Source organism: Pteropus medius, unplaced genomic scaffold, assembly GCF_902729225.1.
Source record: "Pteropus medius unplaced genomic scaffold, Ma_sr-lr_union100, whole genome shotgun sequence".
NCBI classification, from domain to species: Eukaryota; Metazoa; Chordata; class Mammalia; order Chiroptera; family Pteropodidae; genus Pteropus; species Pteropus medius.
The window spans coordinates 18424516-18441838 of record NW_024347791.1 but is presented as its reverse complement, the minus strand read 5'-3'; the positions used below and the strand labels follow the sequence as shown (position 1 = coordinate 18441838).

At 35.9% G+C, this 17323-nt stretch overlaps 1 protein-coding gene and 1 long non-coding RNA gene across 2 annotated transcripts in view; one reads left to right on the top strand and one right to left on the bottom strand.

The window, feature by feature from the left end:
* The window catches only part of LOC120615070 (uncharacterized), a 113319-nt gene that overhangs the window by 29990 nt on the left and 66006 nt on the right, over positions 1 to 17323 (top strand). The window contains exons 2-4 of the long non-coding RNA XR_005656192.1: positions 7424 to 7688; positions 9330 to 9448; positions 17243 to 17309. This is a non-coding gene — a long non-coding RNA (uncharacterized LOC120615070). The remainder of the gene's footprint in view (positions 1 to 7423; positions 7689 to 9329; positions 9449 to 17242; positions 17310 to 17323) is intronic.
* Positions 479 to 17323, bottom strand: part of STEAP4 (STEAP4 metalloreductase) — a 28095-nt gene continuing 11250 nt past the window's right edge. Inside the window, exons 2-5 of the mRNA XM_039878194.1 lie at positions 6610 to 7064; positions 5415 to 5942; positions 3997 to 4161; positions 479 to 2668 (exon numbers count right to left, since the gene is read on the bottom strand). Of these exons, the coding sequence (XP_039734128.1) occupies positions 2426 to 2668; positions 3997 to 4161; positions 5415 to 5942; positions 6610 to 7062 (1389 nt within the window). The 5' untranslated portion in view covers positions 7063 to 7064 and the 3' untranslated portion in view covers positions 479 to 2425. The remainder of the gene's footprint in view (positions 2669 to 3996; positions 4162 to 5414; positions 5943 to 6609; positions 7065 to 17323) is intronic.

Genomic DNA, 17323 nt, shown 5'->3' with positions numbered 1-17323 from the left:
GGGAAGGTAGGGACTTCAGGAGAGAAGAAAGAAAATTGCCTTCTCTGGTCAAGCTGGTGGGGTTTGGAGCCTTTCCGGTTGAGGCCAATGGTCAGGTCTGGCAATGTAGTGTTATGTCAAACCACCGGGGGCGCTCTTTAGCTCTGGCTTCATAGCTTCTACTTTAAGTACAGAGATAGAGTATTTTTACTGCATTATAAAAGTAGAGTCCATTTTACTCCAGGAAAGCTTTTGTTACTAGGTGTGGTATTTCCTATTTTTAGTGATGAACTGTGAACCAGTAAAAACATATTGCTGTTTTACTAAAAATGAGCATGGTTAGCCCAAAAGGCTTTCTTTAGATCAGCCTAATCTTATTGAACTTGTTTAGATAGTGCCTAATCTTTAATCAACCAATTCTCTAGCCAAAGGGCAGGCTCCAACCCTAAAACACTTGGCTGTTTTACATAAAATAGAGTGGATGAGTAGTGTCATTTTCCTGTCTTTCTCATCGATGCTTCAGGATCAGCATCACACAGCACAGCTCTGTTCAGGCTTCCAGCTTATTGTATCCTTGCTTGGATGGATCAAAGATACATTAATGGATCATATGTTCTGTGTATCTTCTCAGTGAATGCAAATTGAAATATGAAACAAAATCTATAAGGGTATGATGAAACCACACCCTCATCCAATGCCAGTGATATTGACAAGGTCACTTTAGAAATAATTTAGCAATATATATTAAATGCTATTAAAAGCTCTTTAGTTTTGTAATTCCAATTTTTGGCAAGTATACTGAGGAAATAATTGAAAATATGTAAAAAAGTTGTAAGTGCTAAGATATTCTTTGAAATGTTATTTGTTTTAGTAAAAAATGAATGTAACCAACATATTTAATGATGGCAGTGATTAATAAGTGCCCATTTGATGTAGTATTATGCAACTACTAATTAAATACATATACCATGTAAGTAAGAGAACAAAGCCGCTAACACATTACGTAAAAAAGGAAAGGTATAAAATTGAATATACAGTATGGATAGAACTATTTTCAAAAAGTTTTATAGAAAAATATCCTGGATTATGGGTGATATTTTAATATATTTTAATCACTTCATATGTCATATAGAATACGATAATAAAAGTAAAAAAGAGAAAAATAAATGATCTTAATAGAGCAGGTGGAAAAATGTCAAACCCAAAGCATTTTGGTTATTTTGGTATGTGGGAAGATCTTACATAAGGCTCCTTTTAGCAACATGTATGAGCCAGGAGGGCTAATCCTGCTGAAGGTCATCTTGGAAATGGAACTCTTAGTACAGAAAAACAGAGAATCATCTTGCATTCCAGCAAGAATCTGAGAAAGAACTAAGTGTCACGTAACAGCTACTGCTCACATCTCTCTGCCCTAAGACTTTCCATAATTCTCATCCGTGCATCAAACTTATACTTTTCATTATTCATTTAATTTCACTGCTTAAAATTATAATGAACTATGACAAATTATAGAAACTACCTTTTTATACAAGAAATTCATTTCATAAGTGATTAATATTGAAATATTTGGAATACATTATTTACAAAGCATACCACAATACCTAAAACAAAACAAAACCTTATCTAGTGCAACTTCACAAAACTTATTTAGCTTGCTATTTAAAATTCTGGCTTATTTGAACTTTTTGTGCAAGGGCTTTTATCAAACTTTCCTTGCTTATAGTTCTTTGAGAAAATCCAAGCGGGTATCCCTCAATTTTAACTCAATCTTTCCTACACCTATTCCTTGAAGAGGAGGAATCTTATGACAACTGTATAGATTTGCATATACTGTGATATTTTTGTTGTGTTGTAAAATAATTCTCACTGTACACATTCATATTGGTAAAAGCAAAATCAAAGAGCATATTTAACTACAGAATTCTCTAGGACAATATTTATAATCACCTTCACGTTGAAAAAAACAAAACAAAACAAATCTTTCCTTTTACTTCATTTGGCTCTCATCTTCAGAAACAGGTCATAAAGTCTTTATCAGTGGCCACCACCTTACTGTTTTCTCTTCCTTTCCACTCAGCCCTTGAACCAGAGAAGGAAGTTGCATATACTTCCCCTGGATTTTGTAAAACATTAGATTATGCTTGGGAGGCACAATGAGAAGCTTCTGAGTGTGAAGCCACAAACCTAATCTGGACCTCAGCCCCGCTGCCTCAGGGAAAAGAAGCAGGGACCTACACTAATTCATCACTAATCTGAGATAAAATGGTGTTCTCTTCCAATTTCTCAACTGTCTGACAACATTTTCTTCTCTGTTCACAAACTTCAGACCATTTTGAGAAAAGAATGCTTTCTTAACTGTGCCCATTCTTCTCTAAACATAGAATACAGAACTCTAGGTTGAGAAGTCAGGGGAATTGAAATTTGCTTTAAATATCTGTTTTTCTATTCAATGCCAATTTGAGACTTTTGAGTGTCTTTCCCAGCCCTGGCGGATCCTCGTGAGGGTCTTGTTGACACATGGCAGGATAAGGATGAACTTGAGCACTAGCACGGTACAAGGAATGATGAGTGCTATCACGTAGGCTGAAGGAAGACACCATCTGAGAATTGAAGGACTGAGGAATTTCTTTCCACCATATATCAGAGTATGGGCTGTGCAGAAGATCAAGGTCAAGTAACCCAGTTTGGACTATAAGCAAGAAAAAAAAATATGTACTTTGACGCTATTTACATTTTAAAGCAAAACACTCTTAGCTAATGAAGGATATTTATTAACAACTACAAATCTTTGAAACCTATCATATTTAGAACACTCTGCTAAGTACTGAAGAAAGCATTAACCCTCCTTCAGGATGATAAATATTTTACTTAAAAATGATTGTTCTTACAAATAACATGGTGGTTTCATCTTAACCTGGCAGAATGGGACAGTTTCCTAGGAGTAAACTCTTTAGTTAAGATAAGTGAGTTACCTTGCCTTCTTTCCAAATGTTAAAACACCTTTTCTGGAGGCCAGAGATGATTAAGACACAGTAGGTTCTCAAGAAGCACCACAGCAGTCTCTGTTACTGATTAAGAGCAGATGCTAGCTAATTTCTATCACGATAAAGAGCAATTACCGAACTTTACTTTTGTTTGCTTGGCCTAAATACTAAAGCTAAATGTTTATTTCTATCTTAATGCCTTGAATAACTGTTAACATGAGAAAATGTTGACTGCATTTTGTCCCTGGGACAAACTGCAAGACTTTTGAAATTCAAATAGTTCTATATTTTCAAATCTAATTTCAGTTACTAATTATACTGGTTCACAGTGAACATTCATCAGAGTCATCAGGAGAGTTTGTCAAAACAAATTCCTGGGTCACATGTCCAGAGCATCTGATGCATTGTGTCTTAGTGGGTCCAGGATATTTGTGTATCTGACAAAATCCCAGGTAATGCTGGTCTAGGTACCACAGTTTGAGGACCACTGGTCTATGAGAATAGTTACTAACCGTGTCTGGTAGTTTATCTGTGGGAAGAAACCGTTTTCCTTCTTACAGGCCAGCACTGAGTCTGTCTGGTATGATGACATTCTAGCATTTCTTGCTTCAAAGGTTTTAAACTTTAATATATGCCTTTACATATCAAAGTATCTATATTCTAAGGTTGATTTCAGAAGTAGAAATTTTGTCTTTGAGTTTTTCTTCACCTTATACCTAGTACACCTCCACATACAAAGTTTAATAGTTGTTGGTGCTTTTCACTCTATACCCATAGCTGTGGCTGTGGGAGTAGTCAGGAATCTTGGCAAGGGATGTCCTGCTAGGAAATCAAACCATTATGGAATCTGCCTTTTGGTACCAGAGTTTAGCGTTTTCTAATTTGAACTTGTTTCAATTGCTATTTTTATGAGATTGCTAGGGAAGTGATGGAGCAAAATGAAAATTTATGCATGGTATGAGAGAAGAATAAGAATATTTGTAAAGCCAGACTCATTTTGCAATAAAAGTAAATTAGATCTTGAAGTCCTCACCTGGACAAATCGGAACTCCCTCCAGTTGACCGCATTGCTAACTGATGGCAAGGAAGTGATCCCCAAGAGCACAAACAAGAAAAATCCAAGAATTCCTAAGGCCATGTATGAATCACTACGCCAGGCAGAAGAGGTACTAAATGGATTTTCTTTCTTGGATATTGCCTAAGAAAAATTATAAGCAATTTTAAAAATTACATTTTTTTACAAACGGCCCAAACTTTTAAGGGGACTGACAATATCTCTGCATGGTTTATTTATTTGCTCAAGGCAAATTATATGACATTTCTTAATAATCATTTGCAAATCACTGTAAAAATGCACTTAGAAATTATGTTTTTGGTAGAAAAACTAATTGGTTCTGCTGGGACTTCATTATTATACTTGACTCTAGGAGTCATAGAGGGAGTTTTAATCAACCCTATACATCCTAAAACAAAGTAAACTTTTACTTAAACCTTCTTTACCATATGGTTTCTTGTTCCCCAAGCAAAACTTGATGTTCTCAAATGATTACATCAAAATTCTGTTTTTTTGCTTTACATGCTGATTATTCACACACACAATGTCTGAGTTCTTTCAGGTTTATTATGTTGTAATATAGAATCAAGTCTGTCACACTACAGATTAAGAGTAAATGTGATTCTTACCCAAGAACTTCCCCTGTATTTGTTGGGGGAAGTAATGTAGAGAAAACCACAGAAGTACCATCAATGAGTTATTGACTAATAAACTTTGAGACTGAAGTAAGGTTGATCAAAACCAGTTATTTCCAAACTAGAACTTATATATAGCACTTCCTCTGGGACTGCTTTTAGACTCCCTGACTTGATTCTCTCTGAATTTTTGACTCTACAGAATATATTACCTGACATTTGCTCAGAATTATTTAGTTTTCTAAGCTAAATTGGTGACAATTTCCCTCAAGTCAAATGTTAATGGAGTTATAAGCACCCTTTTGTGAATTTGTCTACATTCCTGTAAACATATTGGACCAGCCCCCTTATAAGATAGTTGGTTCTGACTTCCAAAAGCAAGTAGCATGCATAAAAACAGAAGCTTGAAAACACACTGATTTACATTTATTGACTGTCCCCAAAGGAATATAAGTAGGTGTCATAAGTTTTCCTGAGCCACCAAATCTTTCAGTTTGTCATGATCCCAGGCAGTCTTAGCACTACAGATCTGAACCCAAGTGAACCTGGGAAGTTAACTTTCATTCTCAAGAGTTGTATGAGACCTCAACTGGATTCATTAAAAACAAAACAAAGAAACAGACATGAGGTGTCTAATTCTAGTTACTTTAAAATATAAAGATGCTTAGAAGAGTGATTTCCTATAATTGGGAATGGAATATGACATAGCAAGATTCCTCTTTGATTTAAGGAGTAGGAGAATACAAGTGAATAGAGATTTACCTGGGTAGTGGTTTGGTTTCCCAACCTCCATCGTACATAATAACGAATAGGAATCACAAGTGTGTAGAGGACGTGAAGGAAGGCAAATCCCAGTGCTACCAAGCCAAGCTGCTTTCTGCAGAGCATCCAGTGGTCAAGCCAGTCTGGGAATCGGCGGTATTTCGTACCTCGGTACAGCTGCAGAATGGCAGCAATAACACCAGGGAGGTAAACCAAAGCAAGCAGTGTAAGTGCTGCTATTGGAAAGACACGATTTGGAATGGAAATAGCCATGCGAAATGAGTTATCTTTGTTTTCATAAACATAAGGGTAGATTACTTCTCTTACAACACAGTAGAAAAAGAAGAAGACACACAGAACGGCAGACAAATAGAAGGGGAACTTCCACATTGGAAATAGTTGCAGTGGGTAGTTTTCAATTTCACTGGCTGCCTTGAGAGATCCTTGATCCAATGGCGTCAGTCCAAGAGTACGAACAATATCCATCACTCTTTGCTTGGCTTTGTTGTTATTTCCGCAGACAAACACCTGGGTTAAAGATAATTCATTTTGTATTTATTCTTTCTTTAGTAATTATTGTGAAAGTTTATATTAAGTACCACTCAGAACAAAGACATGTAGTAGCGAACTGCTTTTCAAACAAGGATATCGAATCAACGTATTTAACAAGATAATGTTTCAAACTTGCACAAGTGTACTGGATAACTAAGTACCAGGGTTTCAAGTTGAGACTGGTTTTAGGCACACCACACTAATATGATAAGATGTGGTTCTCCACAGTGTGAATAGTTGGATCTTTCTTTTGTATTTGGGGGTGCTGCATCATTTATGGATTGTTTCTAATCTCAGTGAATAAATGGAACAAGTTTTATACAATGGTAATGGTAATGGAAAGGATATCCATCAATAATTTAGTTGTGTTATTCTTCCAGTGTTGACAAAAGGCCTCCAGAGACTGACGCCATTGGGTTCCATCAAACTAAAAGCTGAGAGTACAGACAGTGGGAAATAAATCACAATTGACTACCCTGCTTGGTTAAACCCAAGAGAACTATTCATGGCACATAGATATCAGCAGTATGAAATGTTTAGTCAGTATTTTATTTTGGAATTATATTTTGGAATCTTTGAGGTAAATACACATTAAAACATTCACTTTTTAAAGACTGAGCATAAATTTATCATTTAATCTTACCTGCCGACTTGCATCCAGTGCTCCTGACTGGAGAGCCCAGGCTGAGATGGTGTTAAATGCTTTTACTACGTGAGCTCCTGGCAGCAGCTGAGCAAGGTACTCTGCATTAGATTCTGGGTACTGATTGATTTTGAGGTTGTTGCTGACATCAACCAATATTTTGCCATTGAGAACTCCAGTTAGTTCTGTGAGAAAATCATAATGCTCCCTGTGGATTGTTAGGAATATGATGTCAGATTTCTGGGCTGCTTCTGAATAGCTCAAGACCTCTGCACCTTTGGGCAGCAGACTGGACTTCTGGGGATTTCGACTTCCAAAAACAACAGAATAACCACAGTGGAGCATTTTAAGTCCCAGTGATCTTCCAAAATCTCCAGTTCCAAAAATACACACAGTCCCTTGTTCTTCTGAAGAATTCATAGTAAGAGGAAATGTATCTGTAGTTTTCTCCATAACTGAAAGATAATAACACAAATATCCAACAAAGTATGAAAAATTAATGAGAGTTACTTCCAGGAAACAGTGGTTGACTGATGTTGTTCTAAGCTTCTGAATTAAGGGTATTCGCAAAATTTGGAAGCAGTAAAAATTGTCATATATATTCTTATATGGGTTTTAGTCAACAAAATCATTGGTGGAAAACTTCTGCTGGATAAAGAGATGCAGTGAAAAACCAAGACACTTACTGTGGACATGTTTCGCAATGATATTACATTTATTGTACGCTTAGTTACAAAAATTCTCAGTCTGCCTGGCTATCCCCTCAATTCTTTATTCTTTTATCCTAATATATTATTTTTCTCTCTTTATACAGGGATGAATATTTACAAGCAAAATAAAGATTCGATCAAGTGGCTGGTGTCCTGTAATGAGATGGATGATGTCTTTACTGATTATTTTCACTTGGATCATCTTAATTATTGCAAAGAGAGAGTGATTCCAGACTCTATTTTGACTATTTGGCCACTGTGTTCATTTAATCTAAATTGCCGTAAACTTTTTTTTTTTTAATGAAGATATTGACTATACAGTACTATTTTTTGTTGTTGTTCCACCTCTTATGAGCAGTATGACCTCTGGTAAGTTATTCAAATTCTTTGTGTCTCAGTGTCATCCTTAAAATGAGATCTGGGTAGTATCTACTTTAGAGACTTTGCAAGGATCAAATGAATTAAGGCATCTTAAAATAGTTCTTGAGACAATAAATTGGTTATTATTAGATTACTTAATAACCCATTAATTATTAAATTAATCAACCTATTAATTATCTAATTAATGTAACCTTTATATTCTGTAAATTAAGGGTTAATTATGCTCCTATAACTGTGTTTATTGGAAATACTTAAAATTTATCTGAAACAGCATTCAATTATTCTTAAGAAACTTCTGCTTTCCCCACTTCTTAAAAATAAAACTCTACATGAAATGGCTTTAGAGCGTATGACTTTATCAAAACATAGATGTAAAAACAGCTCAAGTGTGAATTTCTCTCATTTGTAATTCTTTCACATTTTATTTTGATATTTCCTTCTTAAAATGCAGCTTGGCAATCCAGCGTAACACACTTGGGCTGTTACCCCAACCATTAAAATTTATTTTCACTCTTGAACTTTCAGAGACATCACTGGGCAAGTTGAAGATACAAAACTAGTAAGGTGATGTTAAAATATTATTGGCTGACTTAATAGAGCTAAATATAATTATTCCATTGGGCAGTTAGTTACTCTTTATCAATGTATAGAAGTTCTAAGGTTGGTAATTGTGTTGGACACATCTTGAGCTCCACATCAGATCCTCCTGGTTCTATTTCTAGTACTTGGGCAGAACTGAGCTCTGCTCAGCTTCCACTGCCTAATAGCTCATTTTGGGACCCCACATCTCGTGTCTCCTGGTTTTTATCCTGAGGCATTTCTGATACTTGTATCTGTGTAGCACTCAGACCAACAGGGACTCCATAGATAAGTGCTTCTCCTTTCATATTCTGGCAGAGAGTTCTGATATATTTCATAAGGTTCCTCAGAAAGTCCCAATGGATTAGAACACCACTCATTTGTAGCAGTGGCCAACTTAATGCCCTCTTGTCTTATCTTTTTCACCTTCTCTGGTTTATGCTCCTTGCCCTTCACTCCTGTTTCCTGAAATCACTTCCCCAATAAACTATTTGCACACAAGCCTTTGTCACAGTTCTGCTTGCAAATCAACCCAGGATAATATAATATTTTGATTTTTTTTTTTATGGAAAAAAAAATGATCAGACCTAAGGTTACCATAACTGGGATGATGAAATAACATGTAAAAATAAAAAGTTAGTAATTATGTAGAAGAATTGAATTTCAAACTCTTGGGAAAATATCCTAAAAATAGGAGTATATAAAAATGAGATGTATGCATATTCTAAACCACAAGGGAGGTAAGTTGAAGATGTACTTTGCGGTAAATACTACACTAAAGAAAAAAGTTACACTCATTTCATAGTATTTGTAATTCAAAATAGTTCCCATGTGTAAACATGGGTTTATGGAGGTAGTAAGTTTTCTTGTTTGAAGACTTTAAAAAAGGTTTCCTAGTCCTATTTTACTCTTAGATGTAGGATGGAAGGAATAAAGAAAATAAGAAAGGTGGCAAACAAGAAGCAGAGTTATTAAAGGAAAAATGGGTTAAAATAGTTATAACATAACACAGTGGTCTCTTCTCTTTCCTCATTTCTTTATAAACCTCAGTTCCTTAACAGGAAACACAACGAGAATATCTCCTGGTTTGGAAAATCTCCAGGACCGGTTTTACCTCCTATGGAAGCATTTCCCAGAGAGGCTCCTTGAGAGGAGGAAGGCCAAGACAGGTAAAGTGATCCTACAAGGGTGTTTGCAGAGATTAGAGATTGGTAATCAATGATGCGGATGCGAAGATGGCAAAGATGACTGCAAAAGCCATGGTGGCAGTTGCCACTGAAATGCGCACGCTTGCGTGTGTGTGTGTGTGTGTGTGTGTGAGTGATAAGAGGGACCAAGTGTGTCATGTAGAGTCTTGCCCATCATCTCCTTCTGTCTACAGATCCCACTCTAGGCCTTGCTAACCTAAGGAAGCATTCATTTTTCTGGGGTATTCCCCACCCAGCACTCACAGGTTGTGAGGGCCGCTTGGAGTGCGCATTTTACTTCTCCCAGGTGAGATATCAGAGCTGCCCAGGCCACTTCCAGCTTCAGAGGATTTTAACATATTAAAACCATGGAAATGTCCAAACAGGATTACAAAACTTGCATATTTTAAATGTTTATAGTCAACCAATCTGCTATTAACAACAAAAAAAATCTTTTCTTTTGAAATAATTATAAATTCACAGAAAATTGCAAAGATAGTACAAGAGGTCCCTGTGTATTCTTCACTATTTCCTCTGATAATGGAAAAAAAAATGGAATAAGCATTGCTAAGAGAGTCACTTTATGTAAGATAAAGTCAGGAGGCTATTAAGGAAGTGGAGCCTATGCACATCTTGTGCCTCGGTTCTTAGAGCTGCTAAATTGCTAAACCTGTTGCTAAACTCAGCTCAAGGCTGACTCATAAATATCCTAGAATAACTACTCTATGGACACATATGGACTTTACCTCCTCCTTGTAGTTTTCACCACCCCCATTTGCATATCAGAACTAAACAATCTCTGCTAACCCAGCCAGCAATCCTTCATTTGCATGAAAGAATTACACTTTGTATTTTTTGCCTTCTACAAGGCAACGTGGGTTGCAACCTGAATCTATGTTTCAGGATCTGAATCCTTTAAGACCCCAAATAAACTTTTAATTTGTTTTACATCTTCAGATCTTTATTGGTTAACACCTCCACTGGTAACATTTTACAAAGCTATAATAGAATAGAAAAACTGGGAAACCGACATTGGTACAAAGTGTGTGTATATTTCTATGTCATTTTATCCCATGTGTAGGTTCATGTAGCCACTACTACAATCAGGATACAGAGCTATTCCAGTACTATCCCTTTATAGTCATACTTACCACTCTCTGCCTCCCCCAGCCCTTGGAAACCATTAATCTGTTCTCTAACTCTATAATTTTGTCATCTTGAGAATGTTATATAAATAAAATCCCACAAAATGTGAACTTTTCACATTGACTTTTTTTTTTTTTAACTTAGAGTAATGCCCTTGAGATCCATCCAAGTTGGTGCAAATATCAATAGTTCTTTCTTATTTATTGTCAAGTTGTGGTTCATGGTATGGACTGCATTTGCTTATTTGCTACCTGAATGTCTTGTTTGGTAAAAAGTATATATATACTGCAGTTTTCTAATTGGATTGTTTTTTTAACTGTCAAGTGTTTATAATTCTTTATATATTCTAAATATGAGTCCTTTGTATGATATGTAGTTTTCAAATATTTTCTTCCAGTCTATAGCTTGTTTTTTTCATCTTTCTAACGGTGTCATTCAAAGAGCAAAAGTTTTTAACTTTGATGAAATTCAGTATATTGTTTTTTTCTTTTATGGATTGTGCTTTTGATGCCATGTCTAAGAATTATTCACCAAGCCCTAGGTCCTAAATATTTTCTCTAAAAGTTTTAAAGTTTTGTATTTTATATTTAAATTCATTATCTATTTCGAGTTAATTGTACAAAGTGTGAGGTTTAAGCCAAGGTTCTTGTTTGGTTGGTTTTTTTGCCTATCAATATCTAATTACTTTTCTATCATTATTAAAAAGATCATCCTTCTTTCTTTGAATTGCATTTGCACCTTTGTCAAAAATCAGTCATCTGCACATGTGGGGGTCTATTTCTGGTTCTCTACTCTGTTCCACTGATTTATGTGTCTACCCTTGGCCTCTGTAGTTATATAGTAAGTCTTAAAATTGGGTAAACTGATTCTTCCCACTTTTTTACTTTCAGAACTGTTTTAGATAATCTAGTTCCTTTGCCTTTCAATGTAAGTGTTAGAGTAACCTCGTTTATTTATATATATATATATATACACACACACACACACACACACGTATATACACATATATAATTGTATATTTTAAATCAATGCTTTTTAACATATTCCAAAAATACAATGCAACATATTTGTTTTGTTTAGGACATAATCAAAGGCTGTATTAAAATACTGATTCATACTAAAGCATAACAGCAATGTATATATATCTGATAAATGAATACAAAGTTAAAGTTGTATGATGAACTTCTTTTCATCCTAGCAGTGTATTTCTGTATATGCATAAACCTCTTTCAGAGAATATATTAAAGTAAAAATTTGAAGTGTATCAGCCGCCAGAGGCAAAATGGCCCTCCTCCCCTCCCTGGCCCTGCAATAGATCCTATTCCCCATTCCTCTTAGAAAGAGCAAGGTTCAACAATCCAACCATGTCCCATCTAGAAGGTGGGCACTTTCTTGCCTTGCTCTTGGAAAATGGGCCATTTTCTGTTTCCCCTAGTGTTCTCACAGAATGAAGAGGAAAGTATAAAAATAATTATGTGTATAAGACAATTTGTAGAAGAGAAAGCAAAGAAAATCTTCCCCTCTCTCTAGTGCAGATATGCCTGAGAGAAAACAATTAGCCTTGAATTAGCCATGTATTCCTCTTATATCTTTTATTCTGAGAAATCCACAGAAAATACCAATTAAGGAAAAATATTTTATGTAAAGATTCAACCTCAGTTACATACATTATTAGAAGTCTTATTGGTTTTTAAACTTGCTCAATTTTTCATATCTACACAAACTCAAAATGCAAAAAAAAAAAAATCACATAAAAATAGAGATAATCAAAAACAGCTATAAAGATAAAACTATTGATATCACAACACACAATTTTGAGTAATAGAAATAGTGTGCTTGGAGCCATTATAAAATCATAAGTAGACAAAGAAAGACCATCTCCAGAGTTAGGTTTGGAGGGGATGCGAAGAGTGAAGAAATGGGTGGTGGCACAGACAGCTTTCCAGGCACTCTTTCCAGCATTTTCACTCATTCCTCAAAGCAACTTTTTAGAATCCCTAAGGCTTATAAAATGCAAATATCTCTGCGCAGGATTACACTAGAAACCAGTGTTTCTCATCCTTGATTCATCGGAGAGCTTTTAGAAAACACTGATGAGCAGACTGTTGGAATGTCTGAATTAATTGGTCTAGGGTAGAGCCCAGGCAGTTTTTTCTTTAAATCAGCTCAGATGATTGTACTGCAGAGCCAAGAATGTAAACCATTGCCTGTTAGCTTTCAGTTAATGGCCTGCTACAGTGGTTCTCCTCCCTGGTCACACATTAAAATCAGCTGGGCAGCTATTAAATGCTAGGGTACAACCTGCTGAGATTCTGAATCAATAGCCTAAGGGAGAGCCCAGACATTAAAAAAAACAAACTAACTAACTAAATCAAATAATCAATTTTAAGGAGCACCCAGGGCTGAGAACCACTGGAAGTGGAAAAAGACAAGGATTTTTCTTTCTTTTTTAAAGGATTGTAGGGAGAGAAAGAGAGAGCAGAGTGTGGAACAGTGTTGCAAGGGAATGCAGAAACATTTCACCTGCTCTATAGTTTTTCTCCTAAGTAATTACTGGCTGGGTCTGAGCGGCTAGAATTCCTATTTTTACAAAAACCAGAGGCAAGAATGTCATGCAGGCCTCACAGGAAGAGAGTCAAGGAAGCCAGACTGAAGACTTGGTGTCAAATTGCAGGTAAGCTTTGCTCATGTAATTCTCTCAAGGACACCTTGAAAAGTCTTCCACGAGCCACAAAATTATAGTTAGATCAAATCTACCCACAAATCTATGGTGATGCTCCTTAACAGCCACTCTTACATAGTGCCATACAATATCCTGTTTATCATTTGAATGAAACCTTTATTAAAGACATTCTGCCCTACTAGTGACAGCCAGCCTTGGTTTGAGGCTTGACCTCTTGAGGTATCTCCAAGCCCACCTGGAGTGGTGGCCATTTTGGGATTGCTTGGTAGCTCATACAAGGTGGCCTCGGGCACGGCAAAGGCTTCAGCTGAATTCTGCCTGCAGTGGGGCCCCTCCCAGGAGGCCCCAGGACCTGTACACCTCGTGGCTGGCTTCAGACTGAGATGGAACACCAGCTGGGGCTGCGTCCAAGGACAGCACACTCAAAGAACAGACTGGGCAGGCACCAGAGTCCTACTGAAGCATATCCTTCACTGTAGTGATGGCCAGTCCTCATAACCAATAAGCCTGAGGGGCAGTTCCATTAATGTGCAAACAGCAACCAAGGCATAACTACAATAGGAGGGTACATAAAACCCACACAAGGGACGTACATGGAGCACCCAGCTCAGGTAACAGGGGAGACTGCACCACTGGGCCCCACAGGATACCTACTACATAAGGCCACTCTTCTAAGACCAGAGGAAATAGCAGCTCTAATACATAGAAGCAAACACAGGGAGGCAACCAAAATGGGGAGACAAAGAAACATGTCCCAAATGAAAGAATAGAACAAAGCTCCAGAAAAAGAACTAAACAAAATGGAGACAACAATTCTACCAGATATAGAGTTCAAAACAATGGTTATAAGGATGCTCAATCAGCTTAGGAAAAGAATAGATGAATTCAGTGAGAACTTTAACAAAGAGATAGAAAACATAAAAATGGAGTAAACATAAAAAATAACTATTCAGAAATGAAGAATACAATAACAATTGAAGAATACACTAGAGGGAATCAATAGTAGATTAGATAAAGCAGAAGATCAAATCAGTGATTTAGAAGATAAGGAATAAGAAAATACCCAATTAGAACAGCAACAAGAAAAAAGAATCCCCCCAAATAAGGATTTTAAGGGTCCTTTGAGACAACATCAAGCATACCGACATTCGCATCATAGGGGTACCAGAAGGAGAAGAGAGAGAGCAAGGAATTGAAAACCTATTTGAAGAAATAATAATGAAAAACTTCCCTAACCTGGCAAAAGAAATAGACATACAAGCCCAGGAAGTGCAGAGAGTCCCAAACAAGATGAACCTAAACTCCAAGACACACCATAATTAAAATGTCAAAAGTTAACGACAAAGAAAATCTTAAAAGAAGCAAGAAAAAAGCAATCAGCTACCTACAAGGAGCTCCCATAAGACTTCTAGCTGACTTCTCAATAGAAACTTTGCAGGGCAGAAAGGATTGGCACAAAATATTCAAAGTGGTGAAAAGCAAAGACCTACAACCATTACTCTACCCAGCATAATATCATTTAGAATTGAAGGACAGATGAAGAGCTTCCCAAACAAGAAAAAGCTAAAGGAGTTCATCACCAAACTAGTATTAGAAATGTTACAGGGATTACGAGGAGGAGGAGGAGGAGGAGGAGGAGAGAAAAGATAAAAAATATGAATAATAAAATGTAATAACTACATATCTACCAACAATTATTTTCAATATAAAAGGATTAAATGTTCCAATCAAAAGACTTAGGGTGGCTGAATGGATAAGAAACCAAGACCCTTACATATGCTGCCTACAAGAGACTCACTTCAGATTAAAAGACACACACAGATTGAAAGTAATGGGATGGAAAAAGATATTTCATGAAAATGGAAACCAACCAACCAACCAAACAAAAAAGCTGGGGTAGCAATACTTACACCAGATAAAATAGACTTTAAAACAAAGGCTATAATAAGAGACAAAGAAGGACCCAGTAATCCCATTTCTGGGTATTTCTCCAAAGAAACTCAAAAAACTACTTCGAAAGGACATGTGTATCCATATGTTCATTGCAGCATTATCTACAATAGCCAAGATATGGAGGTGACATGGGTGCCCATCAGTGAATGAATGGATAAAGAAGAGGTGGTACATATACACAATAGAATATTACTCAGCCATAAAAAATGAAATCTTGCCATCTGCAACAACATGGAAGGACATAGAGGGTATTGTGCTGAGTGGAGTAAATCAGGCAGAGAAGGACAAATGCCATTTGATTTCACTTACACGTGGAATCTAAAGAAAATAAAACAAACAAACTCATAGATACAGAGAACATTTTGATGGTTGCCAAATGGGAGGGGGATGCGAAGTTGGGTGTAAAAGAGGCAGGGATTAAGTAGTACAAATTAGTAGTTACAAAATAGTCAAGGGGTGTAAAGTATAGCATAAGGACTATAGTCAATAATATTGTAATAAAAATGTATGGTGTCAGGTAGGTACTAGATTTATCGGGCTGATCACTAGGTAAGATAAAAATGTCTAATCACTATGTTGTACATCTGAAACATAAAATTGTATGCCAACTGTAACTGAAAAATTAAAAAACTTATTTAAAAAAAGACATTCTTCCCCTTTCTCCATCTGAGTATTCAGCTTTGAATTCTGAAATAGTTCATTCAAGATTTTTAATTCCTCTGACTGTATCTCCTCTGAACAACTCCTCTCCACTTTGGTGTTGTAGCACAGGAATCCAGTGATCTGGCTTGGCAGCTTCCAGGGAGTTAGAATACAAATAACACTTCTAAACTCTATAAGATGTGACAGGATTTTCCATTTTAATTTGATGTCTATAAACAGGGTTTTTTGTGTGTTTATTTTGTATGTTTGTTTGTTCGTTTGTTTGTTTTGGTCCTTCCTTCTATTATTCCTTCTGAATTTCAACCTGAAAGCCCCAGATGACTGGACAACATATTTGTAATGAACTGAAGCCCACCAGTCAATTTTTTTTCATCACAAGTCACAGGGGCAGGAGGAAGTTCTGCATCTACGCCAGCCTTCTTGTGATTCAAGGCATTTGTTTTACTATATCCCAGGGACAATTGGAAAGCAAAAATATTTAAAAGTATTTTTGAAAAACCTAACACTAACACATAAACCCATCCAATTTATTCACTGAGCTATTTCTGTATTTAGTAAGATCAAGGCTCTTTAGGGAAAGCAAACGTTCACATTTAAGCATATATTTTTTTACTGACAGATATATATTACTGTAGCAAAATTAACAGACTAGTTTGAAAAGACCACTGAGTATAGTTTTTAAAAAGTTATTGTGCCCCCACATAAGCAATGGGCTTTTCTACTAATTTTCTTTTTTAGATGGTTCAATCTTCAGTCTATGTACGTTATTTGAAAACATAACAGTATATTTCTTATTTTAGCCTTGTAGTTAGAAGAAGCCCTGTTAGTAATAGCCATAGACTAACAGAAATATATTATTTAAAGCTCTTAATCTAAATTAAAAAACCACTACAGGTTGGTTGCTGAAAAAAATGATTATTTCAATAGTTTTGTGAGAAAATGTTATGTATCTCACAGCAATTTAATTAACTGATGATTATTTTTTATGCTACCCACTAGAAGGACAAAAAAGGAAAAACAATCTTGTATAGTTTGATCAAGTTACCAGAGCATAACTAAATATAACCTTTATATAATGTTCTGTGGGGATATATACTTACACGTGAATTGCTATATAAATTCAGAACTAGCTGTGTTGTGTGCTGCAACAAAAATTATTGTTAGTAACATTTCACTACCACCCAATGAATTACCAAGAAAGAAAAGTAATGCACTTTTTAATTGTACTGTAGGAATTTTAATTGTATTGTAGGAAAAATAATATTTATTTTTAAGATTTTTGCTGAAATTCTAGTCCAATTAAAAATCTTAATATATGTTTTTATATTTAGATCTCAGCTGCATCTGTCAAGATAAATGAAGATTGTTTTCTGCTTCCCTGGCCAAGAATTTTATCAGGTAGGTTTATTATC